General features: G+C 43.3%; 1 protein-coding gene across 1 annotated transcript in view; it reads left to right on the top strand.

Annotated features, from left to right (window-relative positions):
- LOC127424834 (zinc finger protein ZFPM2-like) overlaps window positions 1-26,919 on the top strand; it is a 112,849-nt gene that overhangs the window by 44,997 nt on the left and 40,933 nt on the right. Inside the window, exon 4 of the mRNA XM_051670292.1 lies at window positions 21,303-21,427. Coding sequence (XP_051526252.1) covers window positions 21,303-21,427 — 125 coding nt within the window. The remainder of the gene's footprint in view (window positions 1-21,302; window positions 21,428-26,919) is intronic.

Raw genomic sequence — 26,919 nt, 5'->3', positions numbered from 1 at the left:
TAAAGACTATTTTTTTTATTACAGTTGGGGTCAAATTTTAGGTCCATTACATTTAGTGTTACGAATCTCTGTTGTTTGCCCTGTGTTTCCCCCTAGACTACACTTCCCATGATTCCCCGCCCTGATCGCTACCAGCTGTTCCCTATTGTTTTCACCTGTGTGTCATTTACCTAATTATCCCTCTTGTATATAATGCCCTGTTTTCTGTTCACCTTTGTTGGTTGTTAATGTTTCTCCCCAGTTCATGCTCCGGTTTCAGTCCTGTTTGTTTTCATTTGTTTTGCTTCCTGGTTTCCTGTCTTGCCCTGTTTCCGTGTTCATCCTGTTTTGTATTTAATTTTATTATTATTAAAATAGCTGCACCTAGATCCTGCCTTCTTGACCTCCTTCATTGCAACATAACAGCCGACCCTGCCGAAATGGATCTAGCGGCTCCTTTCATTCAGCTGACCTGAGCGAACTTACCCATCCCAGAATATTCCCATCTGTTTTGTGTCCTTGCCAAGTGTACAGACTTTTCCGATTCAACCCTGAAGTCCATGTATTCTATCGGCCTCCTTGCACACCAGTGGAGAGAGTTGCCGGCGACCGGAGATTACACGTGGGAGGAATATGTTGAGTTGACATTAGAGACATTCGCTTCAGTGGATCCTCCTCAATCAATCCCAATCCCGGTTTCCGAGTCAGCCACGTCTGAATCCGCTCCACGCCACGTCACATCCATGTCACAGTTGGCTCCGCACCATGTCACAGCCACGCCTGAGTCTATTCCATGCCATGTCACAGCCATGCCTGAATCTGCTCCACGCCATACCACAGCCATGCCTGAGTCTGCTCCACGCCTTGTCACAGCCACGCCTGAGTCTGCTCCACGCCATATCACAGACATGCCTGAGTCTGCTCCATGTCATGTCACAGCCACGCCTGAGTCTGCTCCATGCCATGTCACAGCCATACCTGAGTCTACTCTACCCCATATCCAAGCCACATCTGAGCCTGCTCCATGCCATGTCACAGCCACGTCTGAGTCTGCTCCACGCCAAGTCACAGTCAAGTCTGAGTCTGCTTCACGTCATATCCCAGTCAAGTCTGAGTTTACTCCACTCCTTGTCCCAGTAAAGTCTGAGTTTGCTCCACTCCATGTCACAGCCACGTCTGAGTCTGTTCCACGTCATGTCCCAGTCAAGTCTGAGTCTGCTCCACGCTATGTTCCAGTCAAGTCTGAGTCTGTTTCAAGTCATGTCCCAGTCAAGATTGAGTCTGCTCCACTCCATGTTCCAGTCAAGTCTGAGTCTGCTTCACACCATGTCCCAGACAAGTCTGAGTTGGTTCCATGCCATGTCATAGCCTTGCCTTCCGCGACTCCCTGCTCGAAACCTTTCTCGGCCCTTGTCTCCAAGTTGAACTATCCACCACTGATGATGGTGCATAGGGTCACGAAGACCCTTCCTCACAGCTTGTCAGCACTCCTGCCTACCACGGCCAATGAGCCAACATGCACGCCTGCCATGGCCAATTAGCCAAAGCCCACGCATTCCACGGCCAGCGCCTAAGCCTGCGTTACCAGCCTTGCCTGTCCCAGAGCCAGAATTGCCAGCCTCGCCCGTCCCAGAGCCTGCGTTGCCAGCCTCATCCGTCCCAGAACCTGCGTTGCCAGCCTCGTCTGTCCCAGAGCCTGCGCTGCCTACTTCGGCCACCTGGAAGAGGAGGAGGAGGAGGAGAAAGGCTTCTGTCCCCGATTCTCTGCCCATGCACACATCCATGGATGTCATTTCCAAGTCTCTGTCCCTGTTCATGACCACAGAGGTCGTCTCCAAGTCTCTGCCCATGTACACGACCACAGAGGTCGTTTCCAAGTCTCTGCCCATGTTCACGACCACAGAGGTCGTCTCCGAGTCTCTGTCTACGCCCACGACCACAGAGGTCGTCTCCGAGTCTCTGCCCTTGTACACAACCACGGAGGTCGTTTCCAAGCCTCTACCCATGTTCACGACCACAGAGGTCATCTCTGAGTCTCTGTCTATGCCCACGACCACAGAGGTCGTCTCCGAGTCTCTGCCCTTGTACACAACCACGGAGGTCGTTTCCAAGTCTCTGCCCATGTTCACGACCACAGAGGTCGTCTCCGAGTCTCTGTCTATGCCCACGACCACAGAGGTCATTCCCGGGTCTCTGTCCATGCCCAGAACCACAGAGGTCATTCCCATGTCTCTGTCCATGCCCACGACCACAGAGATCACTCCCGAGACTCTGCTTAAGTTCACGACCACTGAGGTCATTTCCCAGTCATCCTGGACTCTTGGTCTCGAGCCTACCACGGTTCTGCCTTCCACGGCTCCAGTCTCTAGTCTATTGTCACCACTCAGGCCTCCTGACCCTGTTTCAGCTCTGTGACCATCAACCAGTCCTCCTGATCCAGTCCCTACCCTGAGGTGGTCTCCCGGTTCTCCTGGCCGTCCACCTGATCTGCTCTGGTCTCCCTGGTTTCCTGACCATCCGCCTGATCTGCTCTAGCTCCCTTGGTCTCCTGGCCGTCTGCCTGATCTGCTCTTGTTTCCTTGGTTCCCTAGTTGTCTGCCCGATCTGCCCTGGTTTCCTTGGTTCCCTGGTCTTCTGCCTAATCTGCCCTGGTTTCCTTGGTCCCCTGGTCGTCCACCTGATCTGCCCTGGTTTCATTGGTCCCCTGGTCGTCTGCCTGATCTACCCTGGCTTCCTTGGTCCCCTGGTCGTCTGCCTGGTCTGCCCTGGTTTCCTTGGTCCCCTGGTTGTCTGCCTGATCTGCCCTGGTTTCCTTGGTCCCATGGTCGTCTGCCTGATCTACCCTGGTTTCCTTGGTCCCCTGGTCATCCACCTGATCTGCCCTGGTTTCCTTGGTCCCATGGTCATCTGCCTGATCTGATCTGGTCTCCTGGGTCCTCTGGCCACCAGCTTGATCTGCTCTGGACTCTTTGTTCTCCGGCTCCATCTTGGCCCTGCCTCCCCTTCCTGCCCTCCTTGGGCATCAAGAGCCATCCGTTGGGGGGGGGGGGGGGGTTCTATGTTACGATTCTCTGTTGTTTGCCCTGTGTTTTGCCTCTGTCATCTGTTTCCCCTGGACTACACTTCCTATGATTCCCTGCCCTGATCGCTACCAGCTGTTCCCTATTGTTTACACCTGTGTGTCATTTACCTAATTATCCTTCATGTATATAATGCCCTGTTATCTGTTCACCTTTGTCGGTTGTTAATGTTTCTCCCCAGTTCATGCTCCGGTTTCAGTCTTGTTTGTTTTCGTTTGTTTTGCTTCCTGGTTTCCTGTCTTGCCCTGTTTCCGTGTTCATCCTGTTTTGTATTTAGTTTTATTCTTATTAAAATAGCTGCACCTAGATCCTGCCCTCGTGACCTCCTTCATTGCAACATTTAGGACCATTATTACATTAGGGACCATTTAAAAAAAAAAATTACATTTATGGTCAAATTAGGACCATTTATTACATTTGTACCCTCAACAAACCATCCTTATTCACTTTGATTGTATGGAAAAGAGCAGAGTGAACATCTCTTGTGTTCCTCTGAAGATAGTCAGGGTGAGTCAATGATGACAAAAATTTATTTTCCTGGTGAACTATTCCTTTAAAGCCACTCTATAACTAAACAAATAAAAATGACTCACTTAAAATTTCTACTTAACCTTTCTTAAACTGCATACGCTTTTAGGACAACGTTCACTTAAAAAAAATTATCCAGAGCCGGGAGATCTTTGACTGTCTGACAAAAGTTTCACGGCTCCTCTTGACCCCTTCTCAAATGGACACAATGTGGCTCATTCATTGTCTGTACGATACGCCCATCCCATCTTACACCCGGAGGAGGAGGAGGAGGAGGAGAGGGGGGTTGCGGCTGTCAGTTGAATTAAAATACCATGTAATAATAATAATATAAATAATGACATTCATAAAAGGGCTAATCTACACAAAACAAAACAGCGTGTTCCTCTCTGATTGTGTGGGTTGTAGCAGTATTCAATTAGGCCATTTTCACTGGCATATTAATCATCTTTTCAACAAACAAGTCGGCGTTAATTAAAGCGGAGCGTGAGGATAAAGACGTGTTGCTGGATCATCACTCCGTTTATCAGCTGCACGCACACTTAGCAAATCTCGTGCAGCGCTGCGAGGGGAATTTCAATGCTCTCGGTTTTTTCGGTTTTTGAAAGGGAGGAGATGGGTTATGCGAGTTTCAAACATTAAGTCTGTCAGTATGAAGCCCTCTGCCCTTCACCTCAGGGAGATGAATTTATTCCTCAGTTTTATTTCAGCTGAAAAAAAGCCTGCAGAATATATTGCTTTAGCCCAAAACACGCATGAGAGGAAGTCAGAACTCTGTGTCTCTGTTTCAAGGGCCTCAACTGGAAAGATAGATACAGACACATTTGAATAGGGTCTCCCAAATGCATATGTTGCCATAATACTGTAGTTACTACAGTAATTATCACATTGACATTTATTCATTTAGCAGATTATGGATTTTTCATGGGCCAATGCTGATACCAATATTTAGAGAGCATGGTGTAAGATGGCCACTATTAGCAAAAAAAAAAAAAAATAAATAAATATATATATATATATATATATATATATATATATATATATATATATATATATATATATATATATATATATATCTTTCATTATTATCAAAATGACAGAAAGATTCTGAAAGCTGCTGAAGATTTATGATTTTACAGTTGTAACGAGCTATTTTTCAGTATTTTGGAGGACACTACGTAAGACTTGCTCATAAAACCATTCTTATGTAAACTGATGCAACATTTTCATAAGCATAATTCATAAAGTTAGACATAAATTGTTGCATCATGCAAAATTTCATGAGCATCATTTAAAAAAATAAAACATTCTTATTGAAATTGCTGCATCATGCAACAATTACTTAAGAATCATTTGTGAAACCATTCTTACATAAATTGGTGCAAAAAGTTTTTATAAACATAATTCGTACAGCCAGACATAAATTGCCGCATCATGTAACACTTTACGTAAGCTTAATTTAAAAAACATTCTTACAGAAATTGCCGCATCATGCAACAATTACTTAAGAATCATTTGTGAAACCATTCTTACGTAAATTGACACATCATGCAACATTCTCTTAAGCATATTTCATAATGCCAAGCATAAATTGTTGAATCATGCAACAATTTTTACGTAAGCATCATTTGTAAAACCATGCTTACGGAAATTGCCGCATCATGCAACAATTATGTAAGAAACATTTGTAAAACCATTCTTATGTATATTGATGAATTATGTCACATTTTCATAAGAATAAATCGTAAAACCAGACATGAACTTTTGCGTCATGCAACAATTTATGCAAGAATTGTTTTGTAAAACCATATGACAATTGACACATCATACCTCAGTTTACATAAGAATTATTAGTAAAACCATTCTCACTGAAATTGCCGCATCATGCAACAATTACTGTATGAAAGAATCGTTTGTAAAAACCATTCTTACAGAAAATGACAGCAATCTACGTAAGAATCATTAGTAGAAAGGGTATTACGTAAATTGACACATCATACCACAGTTTAAGAATTATTAGTAAAACCATTCTCACTAAAATTGCCGCATCATGCAACAATTACTGTACGAAAGAATCGTTTGTAAAAAACATTCTTACAGAAAATTACAGCAATCTACTTAAGAATCATTAGTAGAAAGGGTATTACGTAAATTGATGCATCATGCAACATTTTCTTAACGATAATACCTAAAACCAGACATAAATGGTCACATCATGCAACAATTACATAAGAATTGTTCGTAAAACCATTCTTGCTTAAATTGTTGCATGCAATTCAAGACAAGAAGTTATGCAAAAAAGGTTTTACAAACTATTTACACAGAAATTCCTTCTTTTTGTTTTATTGGTAAGCAGAGTATTGCCATATTCTTGAATAAACAGAGTGTTACATGCATCCCTTGCGTGTCCAGAGCGCATGTTGCGTTCAAACCCTACTCATCCACATAGTACACTTCACCTCAGCTTGTGGAGGAATACATCACACAATCATGCCACACTCCCACAATTCTTTTCTTCTCTGGCTGCTTGACTCCAAACACACTCAAACAGCCTGCCACACCGCATTTTACCATATAGTCTCTCTCACTCGCTCTTTTCTGGTGTCTCTCTCCAGGAACTTGTAGAGGAAACTAGAGAGGAAAGACAGGAGAGAGAAGTCAAAAACCCGCGACAATGTGCCAGAGAAATATCAGAGTGGCTTTTTTTTTTCCACTCGTCACCCAAGCCAAAGATGGGCCGTCTCCAAATCCTGCTGCCCTATCAGACAAATTAAAGTAAATCAAGCATGAAATGAAGCAGGAGAGCCTGGAGATAAGGTCCCTTTAAGTCCCTCACAGATTAGACCACTGAGAGAGAGAGAGAGTGAGAGAGATGGTAGAGGAGAGAGACAGTGTGGTAGGATAGAAATGTGTAAAGGCTGCTTTGCTGGTTTTTCTATGGTAGACTGTGCTTTTGATTACTTCGCTTTGGCACTGATGTAGAAGAACAGAGGAGCTATTTCCTGTTACCATTTGTTTATTTTAGTACTAGAATGAACTTGAAGTGCTTTGGTGTGTGACTACATTTTTAGATTAAATGTAGTTCATTTCACTGCCCTAATGTTCATTTGATGCAGTGAAGTGGAACAATGCAAAAACATTTTGTGAAAGAAAAATTACCCTTGCCATAACTTGACGTGGTAGTCTGTAACATAAATGATTTTTACTCAGCAATTGGCCTACGTTGTAAGTTCTTAGGGCACGGTCAAATTTACCTTTGCACAATGAAATCTCGCAGGCGAAGAAGGCGGGGGCAGATGTTGAGCGTGTGTGAATCCAGCAAAAAACTATTTGCCAAGCAGCCTCTTTTTAATGCTAGACTTTATACTCTGGGAGACTTCAATTAAAAAGAAATTCGCTGCTAAAATAATATCCTTGTCCATTGTGAATATAGTGTAGCTTTATATGAAGCTCCATCCACAAAGAGGTCACTGCCAAACCAAGCAACTTCCAATTGGCCAATGCGGCAAATTTGCCTGTCAAAGTTGACCAAACTTGAACTCCACTCAAAATCCGCGAGGGGAAATTCTTCACCACCAGAAATTCATCACGTGAAATTAATGATTGCACGGATTCCCATTGAGATGACTGTATTTGGAGGAGGAATGTTCCGGGTTCAGTATGGACAGAATCAGTGAAATTTCTCAGTTTGATAAAACAAACTACATTTATAACAGGAGCAAGGCATTTGAGAATTTAAAAGCAGAAATATAAAGGTTATATTTTTGGTAAGGCATTAATTCTTCCATACAAAAATAATTGATTTTTAAAGTTATCTAAATTGTCCTTTTAATGGTGGGACGACTTTTCTAGATGGATGAACTACTGGTTATGCTTTACTAATGTAATTCCTATGGGTTGGAGTTTGTGCCATGTAAACAGTGTTTTGCAAACAGATTAGTAATGTTCCTTTTGGGTATCCTTGGGCATATTGTGAAATGATATCAAAAGATTGGATATAACTTTGCATAAAGGATGTTAGCTACAGATTTTACCACACTCGTCTCATGTTAAGATGTATAATGTTTAATTATTGTGGCTATACTTTTGAAACTGTGTATTTTGTTGTTTATTCGGGTGCAATGCCTTTCCCCACAGACTTGTAATGTACGTACAGTACTGTAAACATAAACTCGGCTAAATTTGGAATAGCATACTACCATACACTAACTATTTCTGCCTTATCTATATACACTCACTGGACACTTTATTAGGAACACCTGTACACCTACTTATTCATGCGATTATCTAATCTGCCAATCATATGGCAGCAGTGCAGTGGATAAAGTAATGCATATATGGGTCAGGAGCTTCAGTTATTGTTCACATCAACCATTAGAATGGGGAAAAAATCTGATCTCAGTGATTTCAACCGTGGCATGATTGTTGGTGCCAGATGGGCTGGTTTGAGTATTTCTGTAACTGATTTTCATGCACAACAGTCTCTAGAGTTTACTCAGAATGGTGCGAAAAACAAAAAACATTCAGTGAGCGGCAGTTCTGTGGAGGGAACGCCTTGTTGATGAGAGAGGTCAACAGAGAATGGCCAGACTGGTTCGAGTTGACATAAAAGGCTACGGTAACTCAGATAACCACTCTGTACAATTGTAGTGAGCAGAATAGCAACTCAGAATTCAATACATGCCGAACCTTGAGGCGGATGGGCTACAACAGCAGAAGACCATGTCGGGCACTCTATTAGGACCATAGTGTTCCTAGTAAAGTGCTAAGTGAGTGTACTGTCTGCAAAAATACAAGTAGTAAGATTAGTATGAAAGTATGCTATTTCAAATGTAGCAATGGTTCATGGCTCTGATGTTACTAAAGTCTATTAGTTATTTAAACGAGAGGAACTCTTCAATATTTCCTTTCCCATCTTTCTGTTTCAGTTGTAAATATGTCAACACAGGCTCATCACATAGGGTCTTTTAATTCCTCTTCAGTGTAGCAGCAAACATAGTATAGTATGGGTGTCAAGAATTCTTCAAAAATAATTTTTGAACCTTGCTCATCATTGTTGCCTTTTTATTTAAAGACGTCTATTAATCCAGAGTGAGAGAAGAGGGTGTAAAGGCTTAACCCTCATCTCCAGTGAACGGTACCTTTAGATTCTCTTTATTTATCATTATCATCTGCCCACATTTCACAACTTGTCCTGAAACTGCATCATTTAACACACTTCTGCGCTGTTCACATCAAAACTTCCTGCAGAAAGAGGCTTAATCCACCTTATCTAAAGCCTGTCGGAGCAGTGAGGCGAAAGCCTAATCAAACAGACAGGCAGGGTCACCCAGGAGAGAGCACCCGATGGAAAGCTGCTCAGATGGGTGTATGATTGTTAATTGACTGCAGGAGCTAAGGGGATGCTCATACTCAGGGCTTAGCCTGCTTGTGAGGTGGGGTGGGTTAGTGTTTTGGTGAAAGATCTAGGCTAGTAACCAGAAGGATGTAGGTTTGAACCCCACAAGTGTTGGTTCACGAACATCACCTTTGTGCCCTTGATCAAGGCTGTAACAAATGTTCACAGAAAAGGAGAAAGCGTGAGATGGTGAATCCAACTCAAAAGGTATCTTTTTATTAACTCAATATTTTCACTTTTCAGTGATCACACTCAGAAACTACACTTTTCAGCAGACATAAAACAATGCAGTCATTCTCCAACTCAGGTCTCAGAACCCACCCTCTCTGACTGGTGTCTGGCTCGCTTTTAAAGCCCGTCTCCACTCTCACTGCAATGACAAACAGCTGTTAGAGACAATTATTGCCAGGTGATGATCTTTACCATTCTCATCTCCTGATCTCGCTTTCTATTCACAAACCCCCCCACATTTCTGGAGAGAAAGTCCACAACAGCCATCTGCACCCCCGGTCTGTGGACCACCTCATACTTAAAAGGCTGAAGAACCAGATACCAACGGGTGATCTGCGTGTTGGTATCCTTCATGCGATGGAGCCACTGGAGCGGGGCGTGGTCCGAACAAAGGGTGAAATCCCATCCCAGGAGGTAGTACAGAAGGGTGAGAACTGCCCACTTGATGGCCACTCCTTCTCAATGGTGCTGTACCTCGCCTCTCTCACCGAAAGCTTCTGGCTGATGTACAGCAATGGGTGTTCCTCCCCCTCCAACACCTGGGACAACACGGCTCCCAACCCCCTGTCCCACGCATCAGTCTGTACAACAAAAGGGAGAGAAAAATCAGGAGCATGTAACAATGGCCCACCACTAAGCACAGCTTTCACTTGCATAAAAGCCTGTTGGCATGGCTCAGACCACTGGATTGGGTCTGGGGCTCCCTTTTTAGTGAGATCGGTCAGTGGCCTGGTGACATCCGAATAATTGGGTACAAACCTCCTATAATAGCCAGCCAGCCCCAGGAACTGTCTCACCTCCTTTTTGGTCTTGGTTTTGGGGGCGCACCTGCCCATGACCCAAGTGGAACCCCAGATATCGTACCTCCACCCGTCCAATTGTGCACTTCTTGGGGTTTGCCGTGAGTCCCGCAGTCGCAGCGACCTCAGAACTGCCCTCAGATGCTGCATATGCCACTCCCAATCATTACTGTATATAATGGGCCCTTGCCACTTTGCAAACAATATAGAGCTTGATGTGGGTAGAAATATAAGGACTTTATCTCCCGGTGTAAATTCCCATAGCCGAGCTCTCCTGTTATACAGCCGGGACTGACATTCTTGAGCCTGTAGCAAATTCTCCTGTGATAGTTGCCCCAATAAGTGGAGTTTTGCTCTCAGGTCAAGAACGTATTGAATTTCGTTTTTGCAGTTTGAAGGTCCCTCCTCCCAGTTTTCCCTCACGACATCTAAGACCCCGCAAGGCTTACGTGCATACAATAATTCAAATGGGGGAGAACTTGCGGGACCTTTCGCACTGCAAATAACAGGGTTCAAGCCACTTATCTCAATTCCGAGCATCTTCGTGCACAAACTTACGAATCATGTTTTTCAGGGTTTTATTAAACTGTTTGACCAAGCTATCTGTTTGCGTGTGGTACACGCTTGTCGAATCGATTTAATGCCCAATAATTTGTACAGCTCGCGTAGTGTACGTGACATAAAAGTAGTGCCTTGATCAGTGAGGATTTATTTCGGAATCCCCACTCGGGAGATAATTTTGAAGAGTGCCTCCACAACACTACGTGCTGAGATATTGCGCAAAGGCGCTGATTCCGGATATCGTGTTGCGTATTCCACCAGAAACAAGGGGAGACAGGAGAACGAGAAAGAGAGAGAAGGGGCTCGCCGGCTCCTGAATACGCCACCATGTGATCCTCTGCCAACTGGATGGCCATTTGGTGCAACGCCAGGCAGTGGCACTGGACCCACTCCACCGTCCCTCTCAGAAGTCGAACAATGAACTGCTCCTGTACCACCAGATCGATGACAGCTCTGACATCGCATTGCTCAGCGAGCAACCACCTCCGGCAGGAGTCCTTGAGCTGTTGTGTAAAGGCGAATGAGCGGCCGTGTTCGCCAATGGTCAGGGAGCGAAAACGCTGGCACTGCTACTCTGGTGTCCGGCTGACCCGTTGCAGGATGGCTTTTCTCAAGTCAGCATACACCAGGAGGTTCTCCGCTGGTAACTGCTGCGCCGCGAGTTGGGCTTCCCCGGTAAGCAGTGGAATTAATCGGACCACCCACTGGGTGCTCGGCCATCTGCATGCCCCCGCCATCCGCTCAAAGAGCTCCAAGAAGGCCTCCAGATCGTCTAGGGGGCCCATCTTGACTAGTGGGTCCTGGGGCAAGGCAGTCATGGGGTCCGGGGTCATGGCGGCAGCAGCCTCCTGGTGCAGCAAGCTCCAGAACATCTGCCGGTCCTCCGCTTGGGCCTGGAGGAGCGCAATGAATCGCGGCTCCTGTTCGGTTTGCAGATCGAGGAGGGCCTGATGCTGTGTCTGATGGATGCTGATGAGGGTCTTGAGCACGCCCTCCAGAGGTGAGGGATCCATGGCGGCGTTCTTCCTCCCTTAATCCCAGGTTTCGGCACCAGTGTAACAAATGATCTCAGAAAAGGAGGAAGCGGGAGATGGTGAATCCAGCTCAAATGGTATCTTTTTATTTCCTTTAAACTCAATATTTACGTTTTTCAGCGGTCACTGTCAGAAACTACACATTTCAGCGGATATAAAAAATACAGTCTTTCTCCAATCTAGGTCTCGTAACTCTCCCCCTCTGACTGGTGTCTGGCTCACTTTTAAAGCCCGTCTCCACTCTCACTGCAATGACAAACAGCTGTTAGAGACAATCCTTGCCAGGTAATGATCCTTACCGTTCTCATCTCCCAATCTCGCTCTCCATTCACAAACCGGCGCTTAACCACACCCTCAACACCACAAAGGTTACTCTTAAGGAATGGTACCTGTAATAAGTGTACTTTTGCTTTGGATAAAAGCATCTGCTAAATGACTACTTGTGGAAATTTAGCGTAGTTGCAAGATGACAACTCAGAGATTCTGCTCCTTGGATTCCTTGGATGTGCATTCAGCTTTATTGTTTATACTAAATCACCACATTAATTAATGTCTGTATTCTTTTGAAAAACATTGAAGAACAAAGAAAGTACACCAGTCTATAATAAAATGACATATCAAACAGAAACTCCTCAGCCTACCTACAGTAGAGGTAGCTTCTAACATCCTTTTACTATTGAACCTGTTTGATATTCTGTGACAGTGGTCACATTGGTCAAGTTTGAGAAGTCATAGCTTTCATAAAATGAAGCTTTCAACTTTGCAAAATTTGAAAGTACATGAATGGTTTTTACTAGTCAAAAACTTGTAATTACGATAGGGCTGCACAATTAATTGAATAAATAATCAAGAATACAATTACTGTTGCCTCAATTTATGAATCGTGAAAAGTGTCAATTAAAGAATTCCCTTTAGGTATACTCCTACTTTGTTTTTCCTACTTTTTTTGCAAAATTGATAATTGTAAACAATAAGAGACATGTCCATTGTGCGTATGAATGCACCGATGGGTCAGACAGAATCTGACTTTTTTAGATGCATAGTAGGCATTTTTTGTGTTGATTTATTGGAAATCACCTAACCCTTACCCTAACCTAACCTTTAAACTAAACTAACCCTAACGGAATTTTGCGTAATGGATATAAACATGGTAAAATGTGTTAAACTTTTTATTGTACTATAGTCTTAATGGCTGCTGAAGATATTTTTAAATTAGCTAAAATGTTTAGTAAACAAACAAACAAGGGACAGGACTCAAGATGGCGCCGAGTATGACTGCTGCGTTGCGAGCTCCGACACAACATGGCAGTGTTTTGTTTGTTTTGTTTGTTTTGTTCACAATTCTTATGTTTTTTGTCTTGGATGATCCTTCCGACGGGTGAATATCCGCAAAGCCGTGGGCCCAGACGGCATTCCGGGCCGCGTCATCAGAGCGTGCACAAACCAGCTGGCTGGTGTTTTTACAGACATTTTCAACCTTTTCCTCTCTTAGTCTGTAGTCCCCACATGCTTTAAAACATCCACCATTGTGCCTGTTCCAAAGCAATCAAAAATAACTTGCTTAAATGACTGGCATCCTGTTGCTCTGACCCCCATCATCATCAAATGCTTTGAGAGACTAATCAGAGATTACATCTGCTCTGTGCTGTCTCTCACTCTTAACCCATTGCAGTTTGCTTACCGCAACAACCGCTCCACTGATGATGCCATTGCATCTACAATACACACTGCTCTCTGCCACCTGGAAAAAAAGAACACTTATGTGAGAATGCTGTTTGTAGACAAGCTAGATGAGAAACTCCAGGCTCTGGGCTTAAACGGCTCGCTGTGCAGCTGGATCCTGGACTTCCTGTCAAGCAGACACCAGGTGGTTAGAATAGGCAGCAACATATCCTCATCACTGACCCTCAACTCTGGAGCCCCACAGGGCTGTGTTCTCAGCCCATTCTTGTATTCCTTGTACACACATGACTGTGTGGCAACACATAGCTCCAATGCCATCATTAAGTTTGCTGATTACATGACGGTGGTAGGTCTGATCACTGACAATGATGAAACAGCCTACAGAGAGGAGGTGCACACTCTGACACACTGGTGCCAGGAGCACAACCTCTCCCTCAACGTCAGTAAGACAAAGGAGCTTCTGGTGGACTTCAGAAGAAAAGACAGAGAACACAGTCCCATCACCATCAATGGAGCACCAGTGGAGAGAGACAGCAGCTTCAAGTTCCTGGGTGTCCACATCAATGAGGAACTTACATGGTCCATCCACACTGAAGTCATTGTGAAGAAGGCTCATCAGCGCCTCTTCTTCTGGAGACGGCTGAGGAAGTTTGGAATGAACCGCCACATCCTCACACGGTTCTACACCTGCACTGTAGAGAGCATCCTGACTGGCTGCATCTCCGCCTGGTACGGCAATAGCACAGCCCACAACCGCAAAGCACTGCAAAGGGTGGTGCAAACTGCCAGACACATCATCGGAGGTGAGCTTCCCTCCCTCCAGGAAATATATACAAGGCGGTGTGTGAAAAAAGCTCGGAGGATCATCAGAGACTCCAGCCACCCGAGCCATGGGCTGTTCTCACTGCTACCATCAGGCAGACGGTATCGCAGCTTCAGGACCCGCACCAGCCGTCTCCATGATAACTTCTTCCCCCAAGCAATCAGACTTTTGAACTCTTGATCTCCCACGATCAAAATACATCAGCACTGCACTTTATTACTCTTACTCTTATATCTCACACCGGACTGTCATAAATTATATTATTATAATATATATTCTCTCTTAACAACTTACTATCAACCGACAGCCTGAATGTCAGTACAGTATAATACAACCTACTGTACATTCTATATATACTACTATATATACTTTTTTATTTTTATTGAATAATGTGTATCTATATTGTGCGTATTGTATACTGTACAGTGTATGTTATTATTTGTATATTGTGTTGTGTGTAATTATGTGTATATTAGACTTTAAATTGTGTTGTGTTAATTTGATGTTATTGTATTGTAAATGTCTCATCACTGTCACGAATGCTATATTGATCGGAACTGCACCCAAGAATTTCACACACCATTGCACTTGTGTATATGGCTGTGTGACAGTAAAAGTGATTTGATTTTGATTTGATGGGAGAAAGGCCTTTGGTTGTTCCTTGCAGGGTACTCAGCCTTACAGGCTCCATATGGTTAGGATTAGGGTGGGGCAGGCAGGGAATGTGTGGAAATGTATGAATGATGCGTGTTGGAATTCTGTATGCACAGATTAGATTTTTCTATTAAATGGAGTTTTATAAACAAGGTTCGGGAGGAGCAAGGTAATTTAATCTGACCAATCACATTGCCTGAATGAGCATATATAAACAGCCGCTTACCTCTACATGACATCAAGTCTTCCGGCATTATGCCCCACCCATACTTGAAGATGTCTCAGGAACCCGACCTGTTCCCCTCTGATGACGAATTCTCCAAAGCTCCAGACTCCCCACAACAGCTCGTCGAACCCAGGATCATCTCTGCTTCCCCCAATGCCGTTCCTCAACCTCCAGCAGTAAATCAAGTCTGCCAAACCTCACGCTCGGAGACCTTTTCTCCCAGGCGCTGCCGCAGGATTATCACTTCTCCCCCTCCATTTAAGAGCTTCACATTCCTCCTCATCGCATGACTTTTCCATGCCAGATCACCATTCCATCCCCTGCATAGCTAAATGGACTGTCAGTGGATTACAACATGCTCTAGCCACCACAGATATCATGTACCCTAGGTGCACAAACCAATCCCATCTCTTTGTGCTGCTCGTCACCTCTAAACACGGCGATTCAGCCATTTCTCCTATCCCATCTCCACCTGCTAAACGCCCAAAATCGGCAGCCTCTAACCCCAAATCTACGGGAATCCTTCATCAGCCATCCAGCTCCAGTGGCAACATACAGTACACCCGGAGGTAAACACGGAAGTTCAGCGCTTGCGCAGAGCCTCCAGTCGCACAGCACGTCATCCCCTCCTCTGCCGAATTGCCTCCATCCCCTTCTCTCTCTCTCTAAGTTTCCAAAGCAAATCTCCACCCAATAACGGATTTTTCTACAATCCCATCTCCCTTCATGCAGCAAGACAATCATCTGTCCTCCGAATTTTCCACTGCTCATACAGGCTATGGCCCGCATCCCTCAACATCAGCCCTTCCAAACGCCTCCACCTTTTCCACATAAACCATTCCTCCCACCTCCAGCTTCCCCTCTACTCCTTTCTATCCATTGGCCACTGGAGCGGATTCCCGCGTGAGGCTGCCTCCACCCGTCAATCCCACTTCATTCCCATTCCCTTCTTTACTTTATCCCCCTTTTATTCATCATTCTAACCCCACACACACTGGAACAATTCCTTGCGAAAGGCTGCCTCAGCAAGTGAATCCGGTCCCAAATACTTTTCTGGATTTTTCAGACTTCCCAGATCGCTTGCCTTCATTTACACTGTAGACAGCAATACCTCTCGCTATTCCTCCACACGTTGTGGTTTCAGAACCCCTGCCAGTCTCCAACCATCTATGCTCTCAAATTCTAGCAGGTGCGGACAAAGACCTTTCTTCTTTACTTTCTACAATCCCTCATGATAATATGATCAGAACCATAGACTGCGGCGAGTTCTCTGTTAACCTTAAAAAATGCCTCACATCATTTCCTGCACACTCACCTTCGCCAAATTTTGCATCGCCTTCGGCCATAAACCCAGGTTATATGATCCACGTTCCCACACTGACGGCACAAGCTCAACGATTATCTATCCATCATCTCTGAACTATGACTATCTTACAGAGGCAGTCACTTCACATACCACAAACTATTTTCAGCTAAATGTACAGCTAGAGTAGCACAGTGGAACCAGTGTCAGTACTGGGGAGTGCTGACACTAGATTTAGACTTACATAATAGAGTGTGAAGTGGATCTCATGCGCCAACTTTAGGTCAACCGAGCACCAAACCACGTCTTGCCCTCCAATTACACCCCCTCAACCTGCCACCATGGATATTAAACTGACTAACTATGTTCCCCAAACCAGCAGCAACCCGTCAAATTCTTCCATCAAATACTACCACGGCAGATCAGTAAAATATTCAGCAGGTAAACAAATATGCAATAATTTCAAAGACTTCGGATGCCACAAATCACTATGCAGCTTCCTGCACATCTGCAACTTCTGTGGAGGAGCTCACGTTTGCTCCATTTGCCCCGACAAAAGATCATCAATAAACAAAAAATTTGAAAAAAATCCTCAGTACTCCTGTCATCAAACCTGCATTAGCCAAAGAACTGGCTAATTATCTGAATTAGTTGTTCACTCAATTTGTATTGTCTGGTTTAAAGCACAGCTTCAACCCCAGGCTAGAGAGCATGCCAACCTCAAACCTCATCTGCCACAATTTGCAATCAGCCCTCACCGAACAACAAGTAGTAGACAACCGCCTCAGTAAAGAAGTTAAATCTGGCTTCATGATAGGCCCCTTTGAAAACCCCCCATACAAGAATTTCCATATTAACCCCATCGGAGTAGCCTCTAGAAAAGTTTTGGGGAAAAAACCTCTCATAATCGATCTCTCAGCCCCCACGAAGGACCTCATCCAAGCATCAACAGTCTCATCTCTATTAACAAATATTCCCTCCGCTATCACGATGTCGATCAAGAAATTTGATTGATCAAAAAAGTAGGTAGGGAAGTGTGGCTTGCTAAAGTCGAGAACATCGGCATTCAAAATTATGCCACTGCACCCTGACTTCTGGCACCTCTTCGGCGTCCGCTGGAATGAAAATTTTTACTTTGCCGTCCGCCTCACTTTCGGCTGCAAAAGCAGCCCCAAGATTTTTTATATGCTATCTGAAGTGATCTGCTGGATTCTGTCTAATAACTACTCTGTGCCTTACCTCATCCACCTGCTCGATGACTTCTTCACCATCTCGCCTCATGACTCCCCCCCCCAGCTCTCCATCTCACCAGTATTACAAAGGTGCTCTCCAAACTGGGAATTCCCATAGCATACAAAAAAAATTCCGGTCCATCTACTTAAATCAATTTTTTAGGCATCAAACTCGATACAGCCAAATTTCTCGTGTCTCCCCCAAAGAGAAGATCGATAGGATAATTTCAATAATTTTAAACATCCTACTAAACCCAAGTTGCACAAAACGCAATCTCCTCTCCCTCCTCGGCCATCTAAACTTTGCTATGCGCATCATTCCTCAAGGCTGCCTGTTCATCTCACACCTCCACTCTCTAGCCTCTTCAGTCCCCGCCCTAAATGGCACTGTGGTCCTGGACCAAGCATGCCAGGCTGACTTACTACTATGGTCAACCTTCCTCAGTCACTGGAACGGCATTTCCTTCTTTTATGACGATTTAATTTCCTCCCTTGACAACATCCAATTGTACACCAACGCAGCGCCATCCGTTGGATTCGGAACCTACTACCAAGGCCAATGATTTGCATCCACCTGGCCCCCCAACATGACAAAAAAAAAACCCTCACTCAACAACTTCTGCCTTGTTTGAATTGTATCCCATCATGGTAGCAGCCTCCCTCTGGGGGTCAGGATGGACATCTAAAAGCATCCTAGTCCACTGCGATAACCAAGGCACTGTCCAGTGTATTAATAAAGGCAGATCCCGTTCTCCAGAATTGTCATCCCTTCTTAGGCGCCTGACCTGGATTCCAAATTGCTGACTCCCTCTCTTGTTTTCTCTTTCAGAAATTCAGAGCCTTGGCCCCAGAAGCAAATCTGACACCAACCCCAGTCCCTCCCTGTTCAGTACTGAAATTCCCTTAAACCACTTCCCTTCCCTGGACTCCATTCTCCAAGCCGTTTCCCCCCAAACCCTACAAACATACCAGACAGCCTGGAAATGTTTAAAAGATTTCCATCTGATTTATAACCTGCCATTTCCCGATTTTTCTCTCCTCTCTGTATCTTCCTTCACCTCACACCTCAACAAAACCAAAAACCTCCATCCCAGTACTATCAAAGGGTATCTTCATTTTTTCCACAAATTAATTTTCGGAAAAAATTCTCCCACAATAAACCATCCCCAGATCTCACTCCTCATCAAGGGCATCCACAAAGCCCAACCCCCCAGAACCGATACCAGACAACCATTCACCATTGATTTACTAACTCATTGTCTAAACACTCTTCTTCTTTCCCTAAACATCTCAAAGACTCTAGATGCCATGCTTATCCTTGCGTTCTTCGGCTTCCTCTAGCTCTGAACTCACCACTATGTCAAAAGTTAACCCAAAAATCCATCCCGCTATTTCAGACCTCCAGATCATAGACAACAACACAATCAGATACTTCATCAAACAAAGCAAAACAGATCAAACCCAAAAAGATCATTCAATTTTCATTTTCAACCTCCCTACTCCTGTCCAGCCCTTCCAATCACTAGCACACTACATACACTATAGAGGATCCCAAACAAGAAACCCTTTCGATCCCCTCTTCGTCGACGACAAAAACCAAGCAATATCCCGATTCTGTTTCCAAAAACACCTCAAATCCGTCCTGCTCAAATCCGGTATCCCAGATAAACCATCCTCCAGCCATTCTTTTCGAATCGGCGCCACAACCACAGCAGCACACAAAGGCCTGCCCGATCACCAAATAAGACTACTGGGCCGCTGGTCATCTGACGCATTCCTCGATTACATCTGTAACGAATGCCTTCATATCAGGAAGGCCCATCAAGCCCTGATTAACTAGCCACAAGTTCTCATCTGGGGTCAGGGGGACGCTTGCTTCATCTTTGAATTTCCAACAGGCCGGCCCCACCGTTCGGACGCAACAGGGGTCCACCTGGCTAGTCCGGAAGCCCCCCATCCCACAACGCAGGACGGGCCCACCAAAAGCACTCAAAGGCTCTCCCGTTTGAACCGCTGTGGGGATTCTCCCACTCGAATGCTGTGTAAGCTAACTCACGTTTATTTGTATCGTGGGCTCCCCTGTTCGAAGCGCATCAAGGATTCCCCCGTTCGAATGCCGTGAGGGGCCCCCATTGCCAGGAGGAGAGGCTGAGGTCATCCCAAGCGCCTAGGATCCACTCCTATACTCGGGGTGACCTGCCCTAGCAGCTAGGATTCATGCCTCCACTTGGGCAGGTCTAACTCCCCCAGCGCAATCCACAAGGGTTCTCCTGTTCAAACTGCAGTGAAAGTTCTCCCGTTCCGAATGCTGAGTGAGCTATTCACATTTATTTGTATTGTAGGCTCTCCCGTTCAAAGCTCGGAGGACTCTCCTGGTCGAATGCAGTGAGAGCCCCAGTTCGATCGCAGGTTGGGCTCGCCTGCTCGAGCGGCTGCCGGGCCCCTTCCCCCGGGGTTTGCCCGTTCGCTGCATGGGCCCATCTGTCGAACTCACCAAGCCTGGAGGGAGACTTAAGTTTGTCCGGGCGGCTAGGATTCTCGCCTCTGTCCGGGGCAACCTGGCCCTTGCCTACTGGCGTAAAGATCCCTCCAGTGGTTTTCAGCTCTCGCAGAGCTAATATCTATGCGGTCACAATCGCCACTGTCTCTTCAGTGCTTCCACGTAATTTTCATTCTCCATCTCTGCCTATTCTATACCTCCCAGTTTCCTATCCCCTGAGTAGACCCTAGTTTGAGGCTGCCTCCACTAGCAACCCCTGCTCGTTCTGTCATACTTTGGCACCTCTGCCCACCTCTTACAGGGCTCAGCAAGTGCCTCCCCCTTTCCCAAACTCATTTCATCACTCCACGCTCCTTTTGGGGGGTACAAGAGGTATCATAAATACTTTGTCTCATCTCAAATGCAAGAGGTATCATAAAATACTTTGTTTCGTCTCAAATACAAGACTTCATAGACAACAGCTCGCTGTCCCGTTTTCTGGCATCTTTTGTGGGGTATTTGTGCTCAGGTCAAGCCTCGAGCCTCAAGCCCTTCACCCAGGACAGCGAACCACAAACGTTTACACTATCCTCTAAACAGGGTTACATTAACTTGCGAATTACTGAAAAGGAGTTTTGTAAACAAGGTTCGGGAGGAGCAAGGTAATTTAATCCGACCAATCACATCATTTGAGTGGGCGTATATAAACAGCCACTTACCTCTACATGGCATCAAGTCTTCCGGCATCCCGCCACCTCCCCTTTCTCCTCCTTCTTAATAACTCGAGCCTCAAGCCCTTCGCCCAGGACAGCGAGCCACAAACGTTTACAATATCCTCTAAGCAGGATTACATTAACTTGCGAACTACTGAATCAAAATTAATAATTGTGATTACAATATCAAGGGAAATAATTGACATAATAGTAATTCCGACATAATAGTAATTCCGCAGCATTATTTTAGACAATATTTATTCAAAATTCACTAAAACAAAATTTTATACATTGATTTTATTTTTTTTCAAATGTGTTCTCATCTAAGGCTCTGGATAGATTTTGAAACTGACAAAAGAGAGGAGTCGGGCAAGTTAATCAGCCAGGCAGGCACGGTAATCTCCAAAAATCTCAAAATGATTAAATATTGGCCAATAAATCTGTATTGTTTTAATGTATCCTAAATATACCTATCGCTACCACTAACTACCCTATGCTTGGATGAGACATTTCTAGTGTAATATCAGAAACATGTTGAGCTGTTGTTTGGATGATAACTAATATTCTGGTTTCTACAGGGGAGCTAAAAATGGCAGATGAAACAGGAGAGAGGAGGATTCAATCTTGTCATGCGCTTCCTCTGGGTACCACATGGGGTCCTTTCCCTGGGAAGATTGAGATGGCCACAGGAGGAAGTGACAAGGTGGGGGTTTTGATTTGCTTTGTTTCTTGTGGGTAAATTGAAATCTCTTTGTGAGAAAAGATCTAGGAAAAATGCAGATATGGCAACCTGATTGTTCTAGCACACTTACAATTATTGCTGCCTTCAAGTCCTCCTGGAAAGTTCCTACTTAGTTTGGAAGTTGGAATAATGACGTGATTTGCGCTCAAATGATTTTGGTTGGAAAAATGGATGTGTTGTGCAATTTAATAATTATTTTGTCACTTACGGACAAATTTAATGAAACAAAATGAACAGTAAAAGATGTGCATCAGATACTTTATGAAAGCAAAAAGGCACGAGAGGCCATGTATTACAGTTATTGTACGAGAGGTAAGGAGTTCTTCAGTATGACACAAACATATTGTTTTTTAAAACGGCGGTAGCAGCACCATGAGAAAAGACACCAATGTTTAGTTAACAGCTAATTTTTTTGTTTATAATAATTGCAATAAACAATTAATCTAAGAAGTAATATAGATCATTATCCTAACTGTAACCTGTTTTGGATGCCAGAGAATGTAGAGACATTTCACAACACCTTCAAAAGTGGCTCATCCAATCAGAATGTAAAACCGGAAATGCACTTTTATTACACAAACCAGTTGCCTCATAATCAGACAAAATGAGTAGTATTTTCTGACCTTAGCTTTTGTTTCACTGTTCTTTTTCAACAGTTGACAAAATGGTCAACATCAACAATCACAATCAACTTAATAATGACCAATGCCAATTAGCTTACACCATAATTAATTGACACACCTCAACAATGAAAATCGAGGCTCAAAAAAAAAAAATAAATAAATAAAAAAAAATAATAAAAAAAAAAAAATATATATATATATATATATATATATATATATATATATATATATATATATATATATATCACTAGTAGTTAAGACACTGTGGTGGCATTCATGTACGCAAATCTCGTAAATACAATCATTCCAACTAGGGCTGTTGATTTAATGTGTTAAAGATTTAAATGTAATTTACTTAAAGACAGCGGAATTCCAAAGACAAAATTTACTATATAAAAGACAAATCACCAATAAGATCTCTTTAACATCTAAATTGATTTTCCTTAAGATTTAAATGGAGACTTCTGCTTACGTTGCCTACTTCTCAGATGTTTCTCTTCAGAAAAAGACACTAGTAATCTCACTTGTCTCCACTAGAGTTTCAGAAGATATCTCTAAATTCTCTCAAAATGTGCTCAGATTTTGCAAGATACCAAAGTTCACAATAATAAAAAAAGAAAAGGAAAAAAGAAAGAAAAATCATCTGCTGTCCCTGCCATTTCTGCCTAGCAACATCTGAGACAAAGTTTATACTTTTCTGATACTTAACCTCGTTTAACTCCATTAAATCTTGTGAGCTACGAGTTACGTCTGAGCAAGAAAATCTTCTTGGTTGTGCTATTGTGATTAAGCTATGAAAATGTAATTTTGACATGCTTTACAGTCAGAGCGGATCGTGGGTAATCCATAACAGGAAGACAACCGACAGAGAGACAGGATGGAGCAGTGGAGCAGAAGTTGCACATTTTGTGTCCATTTTGAGGCCTTGGAGAAGGTGGTGTTGTGTTCTGGAGAGTGTTTGAGAGAAAGAGAGGGAGTGAGTGTGTGTGTCAGGGGTAATCTGTGCCCGTGGCAGGTTTACCCTGTGAAGCGGACTGGTATCGCAGACCTATTGTTGTTGCTCCTGTCAGAGCGGGAGAGGCCGATGGAGCCTGTGCTGGCCTGATAAGAGGAAAGAGGATTCAGCCGAGAGAGAGACACGCAGAAAGAGAGAGAATGACTCAAGGAAAGTGGAGTGCTGTGTACAGTCTGTCTTTTTCGTGAAGTATTCCCACACAGTCAGATCCACACAAACCTCTCTCTCTCTCCCTCTCTCTCTCTGTCTGTCTGCAGCTGAATTCTGAAGGTGAAGCTTTTAAAAGAGATACTATACACACTGTAAGAGAGAACACAGGTAGCTGGTAGAATGTAAACAGTGCATATAGACCCTTTTTGGTTCTTGTTTTTTTTTTATTATTATTCGCACCATATTATAGTCAGGTTAATACAGCATGTTGCATTAATTAGTTCAATTCCTACCAAAAATGTTTCTGCTGAATTCATCTAGTGGCATTTGATTGGATCAGGAAAATCACTGATATTAGTGGTTCATATTATCTTCCCACTCACACAGCTTTGGTTATGTGGGTAAAAACTTTGTTGCAGAGGTTGAGAAAGTTTTATCTATAGAATGATGAACTGTATGCAATAAGTACATGGACATTTATTTAAAGAGTAAATAGGAACGATTTTGATTACTTGCTCTTTAATGGTATCCATAATGCAGAATCTTCATGCTCTGCAGGTGTGTGAACTCAGTGAAGCTCTGAGATTCAAATGAAGAGATCAGCAGCCCATGGTCTGGAGGGACTCCATGATCCACAACACATTTTATCCACTCTTCTCTCCTTTTTTTTCATATAATTCAATAATGATATTTCATTTTCGTAACGATCTCTGTCCAAACTGCCATTTTTAAGCGTTTTCCAAAAGTTGCTCATCCACACTGAAACGTATGAAAATGTTTAAATCGCCTTACTGCACATGCAAAAAATCGCTGTTTCATCTCCGGTCTGAATAGCAAATGTCCTCGCATTCTGCCGCCGGACAGCAATTCCAAGTAAACTTCCCATCGCCTGAAGAAATGTAATGGAGTTTAATGGAGTTGTAGTGGAGGTTGTACAAAGTAATATTTATCTTTAACAACACTATCAAAGTGGCTAGCAGGCACAACAACGCTGCTACAACATGGGCCGCCATCTTGATTGTTTTGGGTTGAATGGATCACATGACAACAAATACATAATCTTTTGCAGATATCTCTGTTTTCCCCGTTTAACCTACAAAGCGAAGACGCATTTTTAAATTTATCCACTTGGAAGAGTGTTTTCGAAAAGCTCAGTTTTCACTCTCAAAAACGTTGTCTCAGTGTGGATGGAAGGCCAAAACTTAGAGAAAAAGATGCATTTTCAAACTAAAACGTATTAGTGTGGACATGGCCTTTGTTAGACCTCAAGAACATAACATGTAAACATAACTTGTTTGTTTACAAGTACACTCCACAGGGTAAGCTACCTTTCAATTTTAAGTTCAAGAAGTATCCTTAGTTTAGGATTTAATCTTGCATAAGGTGTGTGACCTTTTTGTGTGTGACCACAATTTCTTTGTCTTCAGCAGACATTTGATTCTCCCCATGGTCATTCATTTTTAAGTTTCCAACAACATTCTTTCTGGATTTGGCCAGACGCTTGTCAGCTACATAACCCATACGTGAAATAATTTCTGTAGCCTAATAGTCATTAACATCCACTGAAAGACTTTGTTGCCTGTGTCAAAAAAATTTGCGGACTATGGATCATAAAAAAAGATTTAAAGGGATCATGTCATGATGAATCAAGTTTTTCTTGATATTTTGACATATAAAGGTCATTCTACTGTAAAAACATACTGTAAATTTCAGAACTCAAAACTTAATCCCCAATGCAATGAAAGCATTTATTGAAACCAAGTTGCAAAAACAGCTCAGGCACATAACTCATGAGCACCTCTACAGCTAAAACACATCAACGCCTACTTTACGTCATCGCATCCTTGGCCCCGCCCACTGGTGCTCTGTTCGTACATAGAGAGACTGCAGGACAAACATGCCTAGTGTGGCATATTAACTATTCCTGAACACCAAAGGGGACCCATCTGGAATATTTCGAATTATTGTTGTATATAAACATGCACTTCACAGACGTCTTTGTGTTGTCATGTATCTCGCGCCGCTTTTAAAAGGCACAGTGTCAAGTTACAACTCTGAAAAGGAGACCCCATTCTGTTACATTCAGCTGCCCTGAGTCATGCTGTTTTGAGCAGAAAAGCATCCTGGAAGCATTCTTGCTACCATCTGTGCTATTTTTAATTGTTAGTGTATGTAAACATGCACTAGATGGACTAGTCTTTGAATGTTTTGATGTTTGATGTGATGTGCGTTTCAATGCAGGATGATACTGTATGTGTGTGCGTCTTGTATCACCATGCTTTGGACTATGTATGTGTGTTTTTCAGCTCATATCAGCGTGGATTGTTTGAGAACCAGCCATAATACGATTCAAGCTTTGCAAGAGAACTGTTATTGAAGGATGGGGCAGTTAAAAACACTATTGGACCAGATAACAAAACCATAGTAAACAGTAAACAGTTTTATCATGAATATTTCAAATGCCATGACTGTTTGGTTGTTTATGGTGCTGAGTGTTAACAGTTGTGCTTGAGTGGACAGTTTAATATATTCAGATGCAATATGTTGGATGTGTGTTATATGTAAACCCTGAAATTTAGTTTTATAATGTTGCAAATATGGTTCTTTTCAAGGGGCTGCATTATGTTAGCCAGTCATAACAGTGGGTGTTTACATTTAAGTTTTAAGGAGACGCTTAGGCCAAAACAGAGGGCCACAGAAAGAATGGAAAATGATCATATTTTACTAAATTATTTATTACTTTACTAACATTATCAGTGGACCACAGGGAAGATAATACAATTATTAAAAAAGGAGTATGTCATGACTCCTTTAACTAAATGGTACATAAATAAACAGCAATGGTGTTGATGTTGGAGTTGCTATTGTGTATAGTCAATAGCTGTATTGCATTGTCAGTGATATCTTGTTCGGTAAACCACAATATAATTTTACCGGATAGCGAGCTAGCGGCTATTTAGCATCATTACTGGTTTACATGACAGCAGGGCAAGGTAGCTGCTAGCCTGCTAACACTTCCTAACAGGCTGATTTATTCAGTTAGCAACTTGTGTGTATAACTTTGCCAAACTGCTTGCGTTTTTAGCGACACGCAACTGATCGTCTAGCTGTAGAACATAAGCTAAATATCGAAAATTACTCAAAAGTTTATCATCGATATGTCTGGGGTTGACCAGCCAGCCAGAAGATGATTCAGCAAAAATGCAGATTTGGCCAGAAAGAGACAGAGCATGCTCCTGGAATGATAAGCACACTGATAACAGTTAGAGAGTCTGTAGAGTGTTGGATTCCCTCTCCTCCCAGAAGGCATGGTGCTGTTTTACAGCTGGATGTATTCTGAACCTCACAGGTAGCTGATATCATGTCCACTTCCCCTCGGGTCACCTGACAGGCTGCAATGATTGAAGCTAAAATAAGAACAAATTGATGACACGGGCTCTGCTTTGGGTCTGATTAGGAGTTTCACCATATTTTTAGCCATCCCTACGTATAAATTTAGAAAGTTAAGAAAGAGGCTAATATATATTAATATACAGTAACCCAAAAAGGTATTTGGACACTTAAGCCTCATTTAACATTTATGAATTAAATAATGTGTTTTTATGTGTTTCTCCCAGTCAGTGGCAGGAGTAGAATGAGACATGTTTTTAAAAATTTCGCTTATA

This window comes from Myxocyprinus asiaticus, chromosome 34 (assembly GCF_019703515.2).
Source record: "Myxocyprinus asiaticus isolate MX2 ecotype Aquarium Trade chromosome 34, UBuf_Myxa_2, whole genome shotgun sequence".
NCBI lineage: Eukaryota > Metazoa > Chordata > Actinopteri > Cypriniformes > Catostomidae > Myxocyprinus > Myxocyprinus asiaticus.
This window is presented reverse-complemented; position numbering and strand designations above follow the sequence as displayed.